Source organism: Osmia bicornis, chromosome 6, assembly GCF_907164935.1.
Source record: "Osmia bicornis bicornis chromosome 6, iOsmBic2.1, whole genome shotgun sequence".
NCBI classification, from domain to species: domain Eukaryota; kingdom Metazoa; phylum Arthropoda; class Insecta; order Hymenoptera; family Megachilidae; genus Osmia; species Osmia bicornis.
The window spans coordinates 9,681,445-9,699,184 of NC_060221.1; the positions used below are offsets into that span (position 1 = coordinate 9,681,445).

The 17,740-nt window shown below is 32.9% G+C and overlaps 1 protein-coding gene across 1 annotated transcript; it reads left to right on the forward strand.

Moving 5' to 3' along the window:
• Positions 1-1,005: 1,005 nt before the first annotated feature.
• On the forward strand, positions 1,006-1,491 carry LOC114881105 (histone-lysine N-methyltransferase SETMAR-like). The gene has a single exon (XM_029197745.2). The coding sequence runs from the start codon at positions 1,006-1,008 to the stop codon at positions 1,489-1,491; it is 486 nt and encodes a 161-aa protein (XP_029053578.2).
• The last annotated feature ends 16,249 nt before the right edge of the window (positions 1,492-17,740 follow it).

The window sequence follows — 17,740 nt, forward strand, 5'->3', positions numbered from 1 at the left end:
TGTGATTCAGAGTCGTTTGTAGTTGTTTGTAGTGATTTCCCTTTCGTTTGTAGTTAAGTAGTTTAAAAGTTACAGGCGATTGTTTATCCCCATAAGAGGTAACTTCGTCAATTTTCAAGATTTTAAAAATCGGTCTTTTCCATCTGATTCGGAATGATTTCTAGGTGTTTACAGTGACTGCATTGGATACTTGGGCATAAAATGAAATATGGATATTATGTTTCTGTAGAAGTGTTCGCATATTGACTTTCATGACTCGTTCTTTCAAATCCTTATGAATTTCCCACTTACCAGTAATTCGTTTAATGATCGCGAAGTAATGACCATCAATGTAGATAATCGCGGAAACAAATTTATATGTATAATTATCGTAAACCAGCTTTTCTGGTATTTCCTCAATTGTAAATTGTTTTCTGCAATTGGGATAATTCATTCGAGCTGAAAGCAAAGCATTTCCAACATCTTCGATGTTAAGCACCATGTGATTGTCTCCCGAATGAATACGTTTTTCAGTTATAAACGACTACAAACGATTCTGAACAAGTTGGAAAAGACCGATTTCAAAAATATTAAAAATTGACGAAGTTGGCTGAGCGTATAAACAATCAGCTATAACTTTTAAACGATTCAACTACAAACGAAACGGAAATCACTACAATCAACTACAAACGATTCTCTCTCACATGGAAAAAACCGATTTGAAATATCTCAATGTCGGGTGCGGGTCAATTTTTCAATTTTGTTTATTTATTAATTGATCCAACTACAAACAAAACTATTGTTACTACAATCAACTACAAACGAAATATTACCATTTTCCGAAAAAAAAGTTAATTTTTTAAAAGTCGGGTGCCAGATTCACATAGCCAACTTTTTCGGGAAAACCAAATGACCTGCAGTCGCTTGTCACCATGGTGGTCCCTTTATTTCTAAGATTAAAACAGTCTAAAAGCAATAGCCAGTGAGTGTGGATCGACTGCAAATTCAATTTGCTGTACGGTTGAAATGGAGAAATCAAAGCAACATATTCGTCATATAATGTTGTGGGAGTTCCAAAATGGTAGTAATGCGGCCAATACCGCAAAGAAGATATGTGACGATATCGGCGAAGGTGTAGTATCAGAACGTACACTGCGAAATTGGTTTGCTAAATTTCGTTCTGGAGATACAAGCTTTCAAGATGAACCTAAGCCTGGACGATCAACTGATGTCGATGACAACGTTCTAAAGGTACTAGTGAAACAAAACCCACGGCAAACGACCAGGAAATTAGCAGATAAAATGAGAACATCTCAATCTACTATTTGTCGTCACCTAGAAAAGCTGGGAAAGGTCAGTAAGCTAGGCGTATGGTTTCCGCACGAACTATCGAAAAATGGGTCTCCTATGAAAACATTATCCGAAAAAGAACATTATCCCAAGCTGAACATAAAGCAAATTTGCATGGAAAGAAAATTCTGCTGTGCGTATGGTGGGATCGCAAAGGGATAATCCATTACGAGTTATTACCGCGTAATGAAACAGTTACAGCAACCTTGTACGTGCAATAATTGGCAAGAGTACAAGAAAAATTACAGAAGAAACGAGCAGCACTGATTAATCGTAAGGGAATCATGCTTTTATACGACAACGCTCGACCACATACGGCAAGGATTATGTACACAAGAAAAAATCCTGGAACTGAAATGATCAATTTTGCCTCACCCCCCTTATTCGCCGAACCTTGCCCCAACAGACTATCATATGTTTCGATCCCTCCAAAATTCTTTGAGTTGGAAAAAATTCAGTAACGATGATCAAGTGCAACAGTTCATCAATACGTTCTTCTCGTCAAAAGAACCTAATATTTTTGCTTCTGGGATTCACAAACTAGACGATTTTGAGTTAAAATTTCTAAAAAGGGGCAAGGAATTTTCTTCCCCTGAATAGGTGTTCCAATTATTTGTATACAGCTACAAATGAAGGTTTTAAATTAATATCGAGCTACAATAGAATACAAATTCTTTTTAAAAGATCAAAATCAGTAATGATACATATGTATTAATCAAAAAAATACTCACAAAATTTTTGTTATTAGTAAGACAAATTTACGTAAAAATAAATGTACAGTTTCTACAAGTCTAGTACTCTTTGAACTTATACTTGTCTAACATTCTTTTTCTAATTACACTGACAATGGAAAAAAGCAATGACTTGCTACAGTTGTAAAATGTTACGATTATTTTCAAAATAAGAATTTTATACATTGAGAAAATTTATAATCAATTAATAGACAATTTACTATAGACATTCTGTTTAAATTTTATTAAATTTACTTGAAACAATCTCATTTTCACAAAATTAAATTGAAATGTGTATAAATTAGTTATATATCTTCCAAACATGCAATAACGATTCCAAAAACATTACATAATATTATTTAATATCTCTAATGACGAAAATGTACATTTTTTAAATTTCGTAACGAAATAAATCGTAAAGGTAAATGCTGCAAAACTGCAAATCACAGAATTATTAATGATGAAACTTCAGCGTTAGAAATCCGTAAATTAGATTTATTAACAACTACCTACGCGAGTTAACATCAAATGATCGCAAATTCTCCTTTAACCTAACATTTCAAGGGTTGATCTATCAATTCACGTATAACCTAATGAGCCATTTCATCCAGCAGTACGGAGTTTAATTATTTACTCGTTGCAAATGAATACGCTATGACAATTATTGCGTTAACTAACACAAATTACAAACATATTTCAGTCTCGTATCGCATAAAATATTTCTTGGTAGCGAGCATTAGAATATCATATCGGGGCGAATAAATGCGATGCACGTGAATAGAATCGAGCTCCATTGAATTTGCGATACCTCTCAACCATTTTACACAAATGGCATAAATCAAGCACTATTTAACCGTGTTAACCGATCAATCCAGCGATAATTTGGAGAAATGCATACAAATTCTTTTTGCACCTTGAGCTGAACAACAGCTTGAAACAAACAATAATTTTCTGTTGTTATTTAAAACAAAAATTATATAATATCAAAATTTTCAACAATATGTAAAACAAAATTTCTAATTAAAAATGTTCAAAAAGTAGCAAAGCAACATAGTAGAACAAAGAGTTAATTTATTAGGTGCATAAATTAATTCTGTGCCTTTCCTTTCTTCTAATTGAAGAAGTTATAAGAGTTTTTTTCTAATTGAAGAATCACCATAAAAGTTATGGTAATTCTAATTATTGAAGTAATCGTTATTGCTATTATATTGTCGCAGCATTTTTTACATACACAGAAGTGCGAAGAAATATTCAAATTTGAACTAGTAATTAAGACTGCGTAGTGCTAAAGGCACCAAATTAATTTGTATACCTAATAAATAAATAATTGTTTGGTTTACCAAAGAAATGAAATAAAGAAAGTTTTTATGGAAATGTATTGAATTTAGAGCAATCAATATTTTTCTATAATCAAGTGTCGAAACGTAATTTTTGAATCTGGTTTTGAATTTCTATCCAAAACATGAAATTAAAAAACAAAAAATGCCTCTATAAGAGTTAATAGTCATTAAGATTAAATATTGTGACGAACTTAGGCCCTCAATAAATAAATTATACAAGACATGAATATGCACATTCCCTATGATTAAGTATATTTAAATAAAAAGTACGTAAGTTACTTATGAAAATTTGCAAATACCAGAGAAAGGGTTAAATTGGCAACCACGTGTTAGCCATATATTGCAGTTATTATCACAGAAAAATAATAACACCTCATTTGACCCACCCTTATCTAAATAAAAAGTGAATAAATTATTGATCTAATACGAATAATCAATTCGCAGTATTATATCATACAAAAAAAAAATAGAATAAAATATCGTAACAAATTTAGGCTCGTCTAACGTAAGTCGAATCCCCCCCCATATTCGTTTAGCCAAAAGCCGTGATTTCCGCCTAGGGCCTAAGGAATTAACGCACATATACAGTGGGTGCGATCCAAATATCAACATCGGGGAATTGCGCGATTCCAGCGCAGCGAGAAGAGTGAATGGAAAATATGAACAGATCGAATCGAAATTACATCGATCCGATTCGGCGGTTATGGATGTATCTGTACACGAGTAATTGAAGCAGGATGGTGCTCGTCACGCAAGGCAAAACCGACCCCTGCCTGAAACTTTTCCCCCGGGGACGCTTGTGATACGGCAATGTTCAGGACTACGGGCAATTAGAAGTAATTGGGAATCGGTAAATGGACCGCACGACGTCCTTATTTCTGAAAGGGCCGGCTTATTTATTTGCGAAACCACCTCTGTCGCTGTTAGAAGAAGAAGGCCGTAAACAGCGTACAGCACGAAAGCGGCTGGAAAGGGACGTTAATGAGCTTTAGTCCGCGTAATTCTACGGGACGATTTACGATTGGATCGTTCGTGTTTGTACACGAGCGATGCAAAAGGAAACCTGTTTAAAAGTTTTCTCGCAAAACAGATAATAGTTTTGACCCTTCGTAAAGGAAAAAAATGTAATACAGGTAGGTTCCTTATTTGGCACTAATTTATTAACACATTCGCATCGGGCTGTTTTTCGGAAAGAATTTATCAGGAAAGCGCACACGTGTCGCAAAACGAAAATTCTCGTTTCCCGATGACAACATTTATTTTTCTTAAACGAGAATTCTTGTTTCCGGACGCGAATGTGTTAAGGAAATAATATTTTATATTGTAGCTTGATATTTAAAATATTTATTAGATATTAGATAATTAACCTCTTTCCAATATGTATATACATATACGTCGTTAGACAGCTCTCACTGATCGTGTGACTAGATCAAAACCGTTGTGTTTGTGCGTCTCACAGTGGTCGGAGTCAAAAGTTACAGAGGTTTCAATTTTTCTGTATAGAAAGTCTATGGGTCGCACATTTAAGCTGCGCGCATACTCCCTCAACGATATGTAATGTGTCAGTACTGGCACTAAACCCAGACGAAGTAAAAAGAATATCGAGTGAAAAAGAGGAAGAAGCGATCAAGGTTTGATCTTTGCTGATTGTCAGGATCGCGGCTTCTCTTTCTTTTTCATGCGCTGTTCTTTATTCGGACCCTGGCTCTAGATATGCGAGGGACAAGCGGGTTATACCTAGTAATAAATAATACACAGTAACGAGTAAAGTAGACTTCCCTAGGGAAAATGGCATTGCAAGGGAAGCAGAAATTTTCAAAATCTTAATTTTGACGATATTAGTATTAAAAATGACTTAGAAACAAAATAGTATAATTTGCAGTTATTGAATTTATAAAAGGGTATAGCCGGATAAGATGGTCAAAAGTGCCCCCAAACCAAATTCGACTTGCTATGAACCATTCGATAGGTGATAAAAAAAAAACAGTCTGTGCCAAGTTTCAACCCTGTATCTCATCTGGAAGGGTAGTTACGGGTAAAAATGTGATTGCGAGGTTTTTGGCCAATTTCCCCTATTTAGTGACATTCGAAAATTCTGAAAAAAATCAGAGACATTTCTACTTATGAGGCACATATCACAGAATTTTTTCAGATTTTTATATTGAAAACTGAAGCCGTGAAAAATCAAAAACGTCAAAAAATTCTGAAAAATGGCGATTTTGTATTGAAGGAAATGAGGTCCTACGATCATATTTTTTTTATAAGTGTATATTATTGATACTATCATCCTCAATTTTTTTCAGATTTTTGGCAGAGGTGCGCCACAGTTAAAAAAATTAAAAACCGATTTTTTCGCTGTTTTTTGCGTGTTAGAATTACTTATTCGACGAATTTTCGTCTGTTATTTATCAAATACATGGTATATACACTGTTCAATGTTTTTACATGCAGTGGAATAGAATAGGAATTAAACTAAACAAACCTAATTGATAAAAGTACGTTACGTCAGTTATATTTCAAAAGATTAAAGGCATTTTCAACGGTGTCGGTCCAGCGGTAAACTGCTGGGGAATTCTTTTCGTAGGTTCGACTCCGCTCAGACTCAATCTTTTTTTTTTGGAAATCCGGCTATACCCTTTAGTACATAAATACAAAATATGAATAACAACAAATATCAATTCAAATTCTTCCGCGTAAATGTTCATACGCAAGTGGTGGGAGACTACAGACCTACATATTATATGTATAGAACCCTCTCCTCTACATTGCCATTATCCCTTGGCCACCTATGGATAGGGGGTGAGAGCTTGGCGAAGGGAAAGCCTACGAGCAGAGGCGGGCACCCGGAAACCCGATGATATCTTCCGATTAAATCGAGAACCCGTGGAAACCTACGGAGGGAGGAGAGCCTCGCTATTTTCACTGGGAAAGCCTACCATTCTGGATACAACACTACGATAGAATTAAAAAGTTCTAAATTTGCAAATGAAAATAACAACAAAAATATGGATAATGAAAGGAATCTTTTATTAATTCATGATTCTAGCACCGGATTAAGGGAAGATCTAACCGTAAATGGAGTTACAGCCTCGGTCCCCACTTTCCAGGTGGCAAATATTAAATAACATATGTAAATAATATATGTCAAAAAATATTAAATAACATTTTCTTTTATTGTTGCCCGTCCAGTTTTGTGGTGATTAAATTTCAATTTTTGAACTAGATTTCTCTATCAAGAGGGCTCTCGAAGGTTTCAGAGCCTCGAGCCCTATAAATCTGATGCTTGCATATATATATTAATACGTTGATTGCCGCAGTGAAAATAGACATTTGTTATGAAACATATTGAAGCTCTAGAACAGTTAATTTTTTTAATTTGAAACGTCAAGCTTTCAATTTGCTATGATACAAATTAAAAAACATCGAAGGTAAAATATTTGAAACATATGAAATCATATTTCAGGTTCACATTAATATCATATTTTACTAGGGTTGCAAATCAGACCTCGCTTTCTCGCTTCGCTAGAAAGACTCGGTATTGGTTTGCAATAAATGCGAAGTGAGCTACTATTTATTAAATTTCCTAACGGTGAAAGGTTTGAACTATTCAGTTGCTTTTCAGATAACAACAAATTTCGGAAATAATTCATAATCCTATTATTCCTCGAGCACATTCTTGATCGGGATGAAATATAGATAACAACCATTTACTGTTAGTAGTGATTTTGACACAAAATTTCAAACTAATCCGTCTGGTGGTTTCGGAGGAGTAATGCCTCAAAGAGCTAAAATCCTGACCGTAAAATATTATAAATAAGGAAGAAAATATTGAATACAAGGCAACGATTATTAAAAAATATATGTATAAATAATATTTCTTACAATTTTATTCATTTTTCTGTTCAGAAAAGTGGTGGTCATATGGAGGTCATATGAATAATTACTCGATTCGTTATTGTAAGAGTTTATACCGAAGATCGTTCAATCGTTTGTTATTGGTAAATGATAAACGATAATTGAGCAGTAACAGAACTTAACGCTGTCTATAAATTCGTTCGTGTAATTACTGTGCAACGTTTGCCTCGTCGAGTTTGATCTCGTGCGACTACTGGCTGGAAACTCGTTAACGGGACCGAAGTTATTAATTTCCTAGGGATGAATATTTCATACTCGATCCTGGCTTCAGTTCTCCCTATCCTGGGTTCTTGATTACCTTGCGTTTCAAAAAATAAGACAATCTTTTACAAACTGTTCACTTACTTCTCTAATTACTACAGAGCCCGCAAAGTATTTTCAATTAATAAAAACTTCAATATTACAATAGTTAATTATTAATTGTTTTTATTTCAAATTTTGGATCACATAAATTGCATATAATAGTTATTAGCGGCATTATTAAATTTCGTAAATATCTCATACAGGCAGCGCCGGAAGGGGATCTAAGTAAAGAGGGTCCTGGATTCTGCTTTCCCTTCTAAACCCTTCATGTACTATATCAAACAATTCCAAACTTTGAAATCCACTACAATTTTGCAAATTTTGGATCAAACCGCTATTGCAAAAATAAATCCTCTTCTTTTAAACTTTGTCAACCATTAAATTATTAAAATACGTATCTTTTCGATGTTTGTCCTTTAATATTATTTATCTGTAGATCATTATTTTCCTTAAGGAAAAAGAAGAAGGAAGAAACGTATTATTTAATAGCAGAAGGATCTGGGTGGATGGAAGAGAGATGAAGTGGTGCGAGGAGAAGAAGAAGTGAGAAAGACTGACACTAAAGGAAAGGTTAGAAAGGGTTGCGAGTTAGGGAAGTTTAGATGTCTGTGAAGTTGGCCCCTCTACTGCTATAAACCTAATTAAGCTCAAGAAAGACTTGAAATCCAAATAAAACTAAATAAACTATATCTATATTCCTCTGCTTGACTTGTACACAACGCCAAGCTCCATCTTACACTAGACAGTCTCTTGTCTTGAGCAATTTCAGCTGACTCTCTCCTAGCTTTTGCCTATAACCTATCCCAACTATACACTAAAGAATCCAACAGAAACTTAACTGTGTTCCCTGGATGCACTCGCACGCTCTTCCTTTCTCTCTGAACTTCACCTCTGTGAAGTTGGGCCCTCATTATCAAAAATTTGAAAAATTGATAAGAGTTCTGAATGCCCCCCTAAGAGTTCTAGAGTTCTCCATCAGTTTCAAAACTAGTTCCGTCAATTAATGTACCGAAAATAGCATTTGAAGGTATGGGGGGGCCAACTTCTCATTTTCGCAACTTTGAAGAGCTAAACTTTTTTGCTATCAACTTTAGCACTTTGATTGTTAAGGATAATTGATAGAACTCTTTGGGGGGCTACCAGAACTCTCAACAGAATTGTCAATTATTAAGAAAAATTTTCACCCTTATGGACAAACAGTATTTGATCCTGCAACTTCAACCAGCGAGAACTTTTTTATTTCGCATCCTAGTGCTTCGTGTATTAATAATTATCGATAGATCTCTTCGGGGGGCTGCCAGAACTCTCAACAGAATTGTCAGTTATTAAGAAAATTTATCACCCTTAGGAGACAAAAAATTTTCGATCCTGCAACTTCAACCAGCAAGAACTTTTTTATTTCGCATCCTAGTGCTTCGAGTGTTAATAATTATCGATAGAACTCTTCGGGGGGCTACCAGAACTCTCAACAAAATTGTCGATTACGAAAAAAAAATTTTTTTTTGATTAATTTTAGGGATGAAAATTTTTCTTGGTAACAGGCAGTTCTATTGACAGTTCTGGTAGCCCCCCAAAGAGTTCTATCGATAATTATTAACACTCGAAGCACTAGGATGCGAAATAAAAAAGTTCTCGCTGGTTGAAGTTGCAGGATCAAATACTGTTTGTCCATAAGGGTGAAAATTTTTCTTAATAATTGACAATTCTGTTGAGAGTTCTGGTAGCCCCCCAAAGAGTTCTATCAATTATCCTTAACAATCAAAGTGCTAAAGTTGATAGCAAAAAAGTTTAGCTATTCAAAGTTGCGAAAATGAGAAGTTGGCCCCCCCCATACCTTCAAATGCTATTTTCGGTACATTAATTGACGGAACTATTTTTGAAACTGATGGAGAACTCTAGAACTCTTAGGGGGGCATTCAGAACTCTTATCAATTTTTCAAATTTTTGATAATGAGGGGCCAACTTCACAGAGGTGAAGTTTAGAGAGAAAGGAAGAGCGTGCGAGTGCATCCAGGGAACACAGTTAGGTTTCCGTTGGATTCTTTAGTGTATAGTTGGGATAGGTTATAGGCAAAAGCTAGGAGAGAGTCAGCTGAAATTGCTCAAGACAAGAGACTGTCTAGTGTAAGATGGAGCTTGGCGTTGTGTACAAGTCAAGCAGAGGAATATATATATAGTTTATTTAGTTTTATTTAGATTTCAAGTCTTTCTTGAGCTTAATTAGGTTTATAGCGGTATTTTGCTTTGTATCTTTCCTTCTGTCTTTGTTCATTTTGATTGTATATTATGTTATGTTTACGATTAGTTTTCAGTTTATATGCATAGAGGTTTATTTGTTTATTTGTTATATAAAAGTCTAGAATTTTTGGTTAAGAACAATATAGAACAGAAGCCCAGACAAAGTATAGCAGGGTAGTATACGTCTGTTGGTACTCAAATAGAATAGGATGCAATATTTTTTGTTTTCTTTTTGTTTATGTTTTGTTTTAGTTTTAATTTGCAGAGTAAAAGAAAAGGCAAAGATGCACAGGTTTAGTTGGTAGAGAGTTAGTAATAGGTACTTACATTGTTGTAAACACAAGATAAGTGCGGAAGATAAAAAACAAAAATTATATATTTTTATACATTTTTTCTATATACATATTATATTAAAAAGAGGCTGTAAGAAGGATTGTAGAGAGAAGGGGAGAAAAGTGTAACAGGTTCGGGTACGCTCCTGAAAAAAGCGCCGCATAATCCCGCAAGGGAAATGGTTAAATAAAGTCAGATCATTATTTTCCTTTACGATTAGATTTTATTTAATTCTGTTTAAAATTAATTTCAATTTTTGATCCATGTTTATGAACCAAGGAAACCCTCGAAGGTCTGATAGCCTCAGGCCCTAGAAATCTTTATCCGCTCCTGCGTACAGGAAGTAACCCGTGTACTTTTTTATTATACTCGTATGATTTGGTTTACATATCTACAACAACTTAATATTTCTATTATTGAATCTTTTGTTTAATATTTCTCGTGGCGCCGGTCGCTGATGACCCCCACGGTATTAGACGCGATAATCACAAACTTGAGTAATCTATCATTCACGAAGTCGCCAGATTCGATTTGAAAAGCCTCCTGCTGTTTTCCAAAGCGAATTGACAATCGCATCTTCGTGATAGGATCTTCAAAGTTTGCCACAGTATTGCAATCGCATTTCGAGGATCACTGGAATTCTTCCTACTCTGCGAAGTTGATTCTCTGTTGAAAGAGACGAATCGATCTGACACCTTGATGGCGACCCCATCCACCCGTTTAACTTCTTCGAGGAAATTCGATCCTATCAAAGATTCGATTTTCCATCAAGAATTGCCGCGAACGACCAATACAATTCGAGGAATCGAAAGGAAAATAAAGGAACGACCATCAAAGAAGTGTTAATACAGTCTGTTTAAGTTTTAAATAAACGGAGACACTAGAAATCATTTGATAATTTAGAATTTTGACTAAGAAAAGTGTTGACATTTTTTTAATATAGAGTGAGCGCTCGATAATTCCCCGTATTTCGGAGTTTGCAGGCTGGTACTTCTAGGAAACGGGGAATTATTGAGCATCAATAGCATTTGTATTTTCTCTATAATTCTTTTGTTTCTGTGGCGTTCCTAAGAGGAAAATTAGTGGGGGCCTACTGAATTAGGCACTATACATATTAAGTATTTAAATATTACTTATGAAATTTTCAGCATACACATAACTTATTTGAATCTACGAAAGACATATTTTAAATTTTTATTATAGGCTTACATAAAGAAGTTGAAAAATTACCCTTCACTATTGTATCTCACGATTTCAACAAATTGTAATTTTTTAAAACGACAAAAGCACATATCTTAGTAAATTAATTTGTATAGCTTCTCGAGAAACCTCAAGTCATTTGGTCCAATTTTAAACGAGACACTCTGTTTTAAATGGTGTACAAATACTTTTTGCATCCTCCGTATAAAATATCCACTTGAAAATATGTAAAATTTTTATTTCTTTTAATTAGATACTAACTATTACACTTATTCTATTTTATTATAAAAACAAAAATGAATAAAAATGTATAAAGATCAAATAGTACGAAAAATATGGTACATGAATTTCAAATAACAATTGTATTTGTCACTAAACTAATACTGCAATACAACTGCAAAATCAACAATAAACGTTTTTTTCTTCTAAAAATGTATCAGTTTTAGAGTGACCTGCACATCAAGTTTACTTGATTTAAGTATCATCGAAAACGTTTGGGATTAATCCAGCTAGAAATATAGGTATATGTTTGAAAATATAAATAATCTAAAAAACCAAATTATTAAAAAATAGAGCAAGCTTAAGAAGATATATCTACAAATGAGTTACAATTTTATTATTTCTTTTTATAATAAATATTATATTTCTAACCAAATTGATAATTAATATTACTTATTTATCATTTTTTATAAATATTGAAATGAAACATCGTCAAATATTAATTCAAATAGTAAACTGTTTCTGTCTATTTCAATATTTCATTGCACTTTTAAGAAAAATAAGGATAAACATTACTTATTTATTATTTTCTATGCTGAAATTATATAACAATAGATAAAATATAATAGAATCTGAAAGACACATTTCTTCGAAGACTATACATGCTCAAGAAGGAAACAAGATCGTTAAATTTTCTTTGATAACAAGTGCATCCAATAGAAACTTTTCGATCTTGATCATCCCCTATGAAGTTACGAAACGCACCCAGGCATAACCATAAAAGACAACAGTTGCAAGTTTTATAGATTATGGTTGTTGATTTCCTGCCAAACTAGCATTATACAATTATGTAGTTCGATTAAAACCACCTAACGGGACGAACACGTGTGGTTAATAGCTCTCGGGAGTATTTGAAATTTTGCACGCAGCAAATTATTGATTGTTAGATTTAAAAAATTATTGGATTATAGAATTGAATTGTTAAAAATGATTGAAAATTAACACATTGACTGCCACAGTAACAATACACATTATAATATAGATTCTTATAAGTATTAAAAATTAATTTTGTAACATAATAATTTAGCCCGATGTTTCAAATTATTATTAAGATCTTACAATTAGTAATACACAAAACGATCCCACTAATTTCGTTTAACAATTATTCAATCTCATTAAATTCTTACGATTAGTGCCGGTCACCGTTGTGGCGATTAACGTATCAATTATTAACCGACTAAAATAATTATATTTCGGCTAAAATTACCGAATCAAATTTTTTAACGAAAGACATTGAAAAATTACCTAATACCTAAAGATATAACTTTTATAGCTTAAGAAATGACAATAAATAGAGTCTGAAATTGATTTAATATTTCACTTCTGACAACTAATTTATCAATCTACTGTGCACCTACAAGTCTAAATAATGATTACCTAATGTTGAAACTCTACAAAAGCAACAATGTAGAAGGATGATGTGATATAACCCGAATTGAATTTTAAACTGAACAGGATACTGTAATTCTTTCGTGAGGAATAAAAGTAACCCATATCAGTCCATGAAACTGTTAATTTACTATTTCTCTGCTGAAATTCATAACATACAGTCTGCCCAAGTTGAATGTAATTTTTTTTAGAACCCTTCAAACCCCTCAAACGATGAATGAATACGATATTTATAAAGATAAATACCTATATTGACAACATCTGAAAAAAATTTCAATTGCTATACTGATTCTATTATTATCTAATAACTGCATTGAAAGTTTATAGTATTTGGTAAAAGCAACTGTTCGAAGGTATTGCAATATTCCATATTAACCTAATTTAGTCCCGACTTACCGCTTTAAAATTGTAACAAATTAATTCTTATTCAGATAAATAGCTTTAATAACTTTGGAATGTTTAAAAACTTCATAAGATAATAGAGAATTATACAAACGGAATAATTACATAAGCACGCATTAGGTATGCTCACAGTTAGTTTAACAATTTGTAGAACTGCTATGTCCTTCGTAATCCGAAGAATTAAAATTAAAATTAAAAAAAGACACCTGTCTTAAAAATATTTTTGCTATTAAAACTGTCTAACCCAATAGAAGCTTACCAAAAGTATTACAAATAAGACATTTTTGTAACCTATTCCTTCAATTTGCAACTGACTTAATTGGATCATTTAGTAAATGTAATAGAAAGGAAAGAACAGAAAAATCTTATTCTAATCAAACTGGAACTTGGACAGATTAATCAATTATATTCATATTTTACTGTATGTGCTTCATGCAATTACAAATTAACATACCAAACAGAATATCAAATTTAATATTTAAAAATTTTGTTTGGACTGATAATGCCTTTAAGATTCAAAATAATTTCTAATTCTTAAGGTTTACATATTCTATTTGGTCAACAAAGCTCAAGGGAACTACAGGACGAACGTACACCTTTTCTAAACAGGGATAACGATTACTTTAGTTCATTTTATTTCGATATACGAATAATACTTTTGCATATACTCGACGAGAGTAAATGGCAGTAACACTTACGGGGACCGTAATACGAACCACTGGCAGTTTATTCGACATTTTCTACGACTCCTTGGCGCATTCAGAGCTGCATCCATACAAAAGAAAAAACATTAATTATCGTTGATTTTGCTGATAGAATTTTTTCTCTCACTAGCTTCTACAAGAAAGTTCAAATAGAATCAAGAAAACAGAAAGGAAAAGATAATTCGTATATCTTGAAGTCGTAACTTTCGACAAGCAATGTTATAAAATTAGTGTTGTAACATTTACCACAGAAATATTTTCACGTGTACGTACAACAATATGCAAAATAACACTTATAGATAATTAGGAAGCGGACAGCACCTCCGATTTCGATGATTTTGAAATATGCTGTGGAAATCAACATTTTTCGCTACTTTTCCCCATACGTAGTATAACCGCCTTAGTTTTCGAGATACATATTTTCAAAAACCTGTCGAAACTATCACAGTAAAGATTCGATAAAAGCGAAACGCTCGGGATCGAAATTTCGCTTACATCGTGCAGTTCCTACATTGTTAGAAGTTTGTCGACCGCTTCAAACATAGAAAAAGACAGCGAATAAAAAAGGACATTTAGGACAGTAGAGGACATTTTTGGACGTATGGGGTACATTTATATTCCAGATTTGAATGTAAAAAAACGATAATATTCCATCAAAATTATCAACAGCTCGTTGCACTGTGTATGTACTCGAATATAATAGTATATGTACAAATTGTTTATTAACTTAAATTAACCTTTTGCGCTCGTATAACTGTTCTCAGCTGCCATGTCACGATGTCAATTTAAATATTTATTAATCTGAGCCAACACTATGAAGATACAATAGATACTGTACAAAGCACTAAACGTTTAATTTTCGATAATTTCGACTAACTAACGATAAGTATTCTGCTTTAGACAGATTATGTTCTTTCTGATTAACTTCAAAAATCATTTATTTATTTAATTTTTATTTTATTTATTTATCTCATTTGTCTCTTCGAATTCTTTAATTAATCTAATATATCTGTATGAACCTAGACCTCTTCAAGTGGGTAAATATATACCCTGAGATCGAATAACAGTATATGCCAATTTCCAAACTCTTTATTTAACAATTGATTTATTGATTCATGAAATTAACCTCTAAAGATCTTAATCGTGAGAATATAAGAGGGTCTGTCGAGATTTCTTTAAAAACTAAGCAAAGTTTTTGTCCGAATACTTAAGTGGGTAGATTTGTACTTGTATGCCCACATAAGGGTCAAGAGTTCGCCGGCTTGTTATTGGCAGAAAGAAGTAGATTTATTTTTCTTTCATTTCTTGCAAGCACGAACTTTGTAAATGCAGTTAGAAAGTAAATAAGGTACGAAGGAAAGTATGGAGTCGAATAAGTAATATCCATTAGCGATAGAAACCACGAGATATTCCTAGCAATTTCAAAAGAAAAACTTTACGTTAATGAAATTATACCGAAGAAAGAAAGGAATGGGTTGATTATGCGGGGAAACACATAGGTACACGCAGAGGTACGAAATGTTAAAAGAAATAATAGAGTAAGGTGGTATAAGAGCACGCAGTCGATAAGAGTACGCACTAAAGCTAAAAGTGAAATAGTTTGCATATTGAAACTAAGTTCAGTCATTTTTACCGGCGTACAGTGCAGGTGTTTGTACCAAAAAAAATTAAAAAGTGTTTCGAACTGGTAGGGCCAGATAAGTTTGAAGTTTTTCTTGCATTTTGTTGCTTATTTTTTACATTTGTGAAATATATTTACGTTGTAATGCGATGTAATACTTTGAAAATAAGTATTCATTATGCTTCGAAACAATACTCTTTTCGTCTATTTGTCGTATTCTTATCGAACCGTACGTATAACGCAAATAAGTACGCAAATGATATTCTGTGATTTTTTATTAATTATTTCAATAATATTTATATCTGTTAATTGTTACTTAAAATTTGATTATCTAGATCGATATTCTTTCAATTAAAACAAGTTCTGATTAATGAAACGCATTACTCTGTTTTTTACAATATTTTAAAGATTAAGTGCGTACTCCTATACCATCTTGCCCTAATACTGGCGCAAAAAGTAGCAAAAAGTAAACCGCAAAATTAATTAATAGTCTGACTAATTATTATGGTTATATGATCAAAAAAATTCGAACTTTATAGACATGAAGAATTACACAGGAGGCCATCTAAATATCTCCATTGTTTTTAATATTATGAAAAATGTTTATAGCACAATTCAAATAATTTTCAAAAGGAAAGATTGTTTGTTTGTTCTTTTTTAAAGTTTTTTTCCAGATTATTGTCATTTTTTATGTAGGAAACGTGTATCGTTTTCTGTTGCATCTTGTAGATAGATATTGTATCTCCAGATGTCCTTGAACACTAGTAAATAAAAAAAAATTAAAAAGAGAGCAAACAAAAAATCTTTCTTGATCACATTTACTATCTTACCAAATTGATATAGATATATGGGCTGAACTTTACCTCAGGGGCCCAAAAATGATGGCCTCTTTTTTTTATCTTCTTAAAGTATTTAACGAGTAGAATCTAAAAATCCTAGTTTTAAGGCGCGGAATCCATCGGATCAGAAGTTATACGTGTGTAAAAGTGAGCGTTTTTAGCGTATTTCACAAGTTATTTCGACGCCATATTGACTTCTATCTGTAATGTGATTGGTCCGTAGAAATGAGTATTAAAAATACTCGCGACTTCCGCTTAGCTTATTTAATTCGAATACGGCTGTCAAATTTTTTTAATTCAAGATAAAAAAAGAACTAACAGCACGCGGAGTTCCCAAGCGGTCACCCATCCAAGTACTATCCGCGCCGAACTTAGCTTGACTTCGGTGATCGGACGAGAACCGGTAGTGGTCCCAAGTTTAGTTTAGTTTAAAAATTGTTTATTTATGGCTTACAAAATAACTTTACAATGGTATAACTATAAATAAACCAATAGTTAATATAACTCTAAAATATTTGGACGCGAGACTTATATAGAATTTTCTTATTCAGTCTTACATTTGAGTATTGTCATTACGAAGTATAGTACAGGACTAGCGTTCGTTAGTGTAATTTATCTTTGGTATTCGATATGATCTAGCGAGATTCTGATTGCACCTCAAAAATGCCGTAAAAAAGGCGCTAACATTTGCTTTTTTCTTATATTAAACTTAAGACTAATTAAAACTGATTAAAACTAAAACTAATAAATAAACAGTAAATAATACTTTTTAACGGTAGAAAATAATACTTTTAAAAACTTAATACTTTTGCACATTTGCTTTTTCTTTGTGCTTTTATCACAGGATCACTTACGCTATTGTGGGATCACAGTGTCAGACTTTTGTTACATATTTTGTACTTATTTATATGCGTTTAAAATTTAGTTTGTATATTCACACTTCAGAGTCATACCTATGTACATGTCCCACTCAGACACTACGACAATAATACTAATTTTGCGCATACAATTTGCTTGTCATACATCTTACATTACAATAAGGCACAATGCATAAGGAGTTAAAATATGCATGTTAGGTTTAATTTCCGATTATCTATCCGTATACTCTCACATTCAT

Coding starts and splice junctions, on each gene's coding strand:
- LOC114881105 (XM_029197745.2), top strand. CDS start 1,006: ATGGAGAAATCAAAGCAACATATTCGTCATATAATGTTGTGGGAGTTC.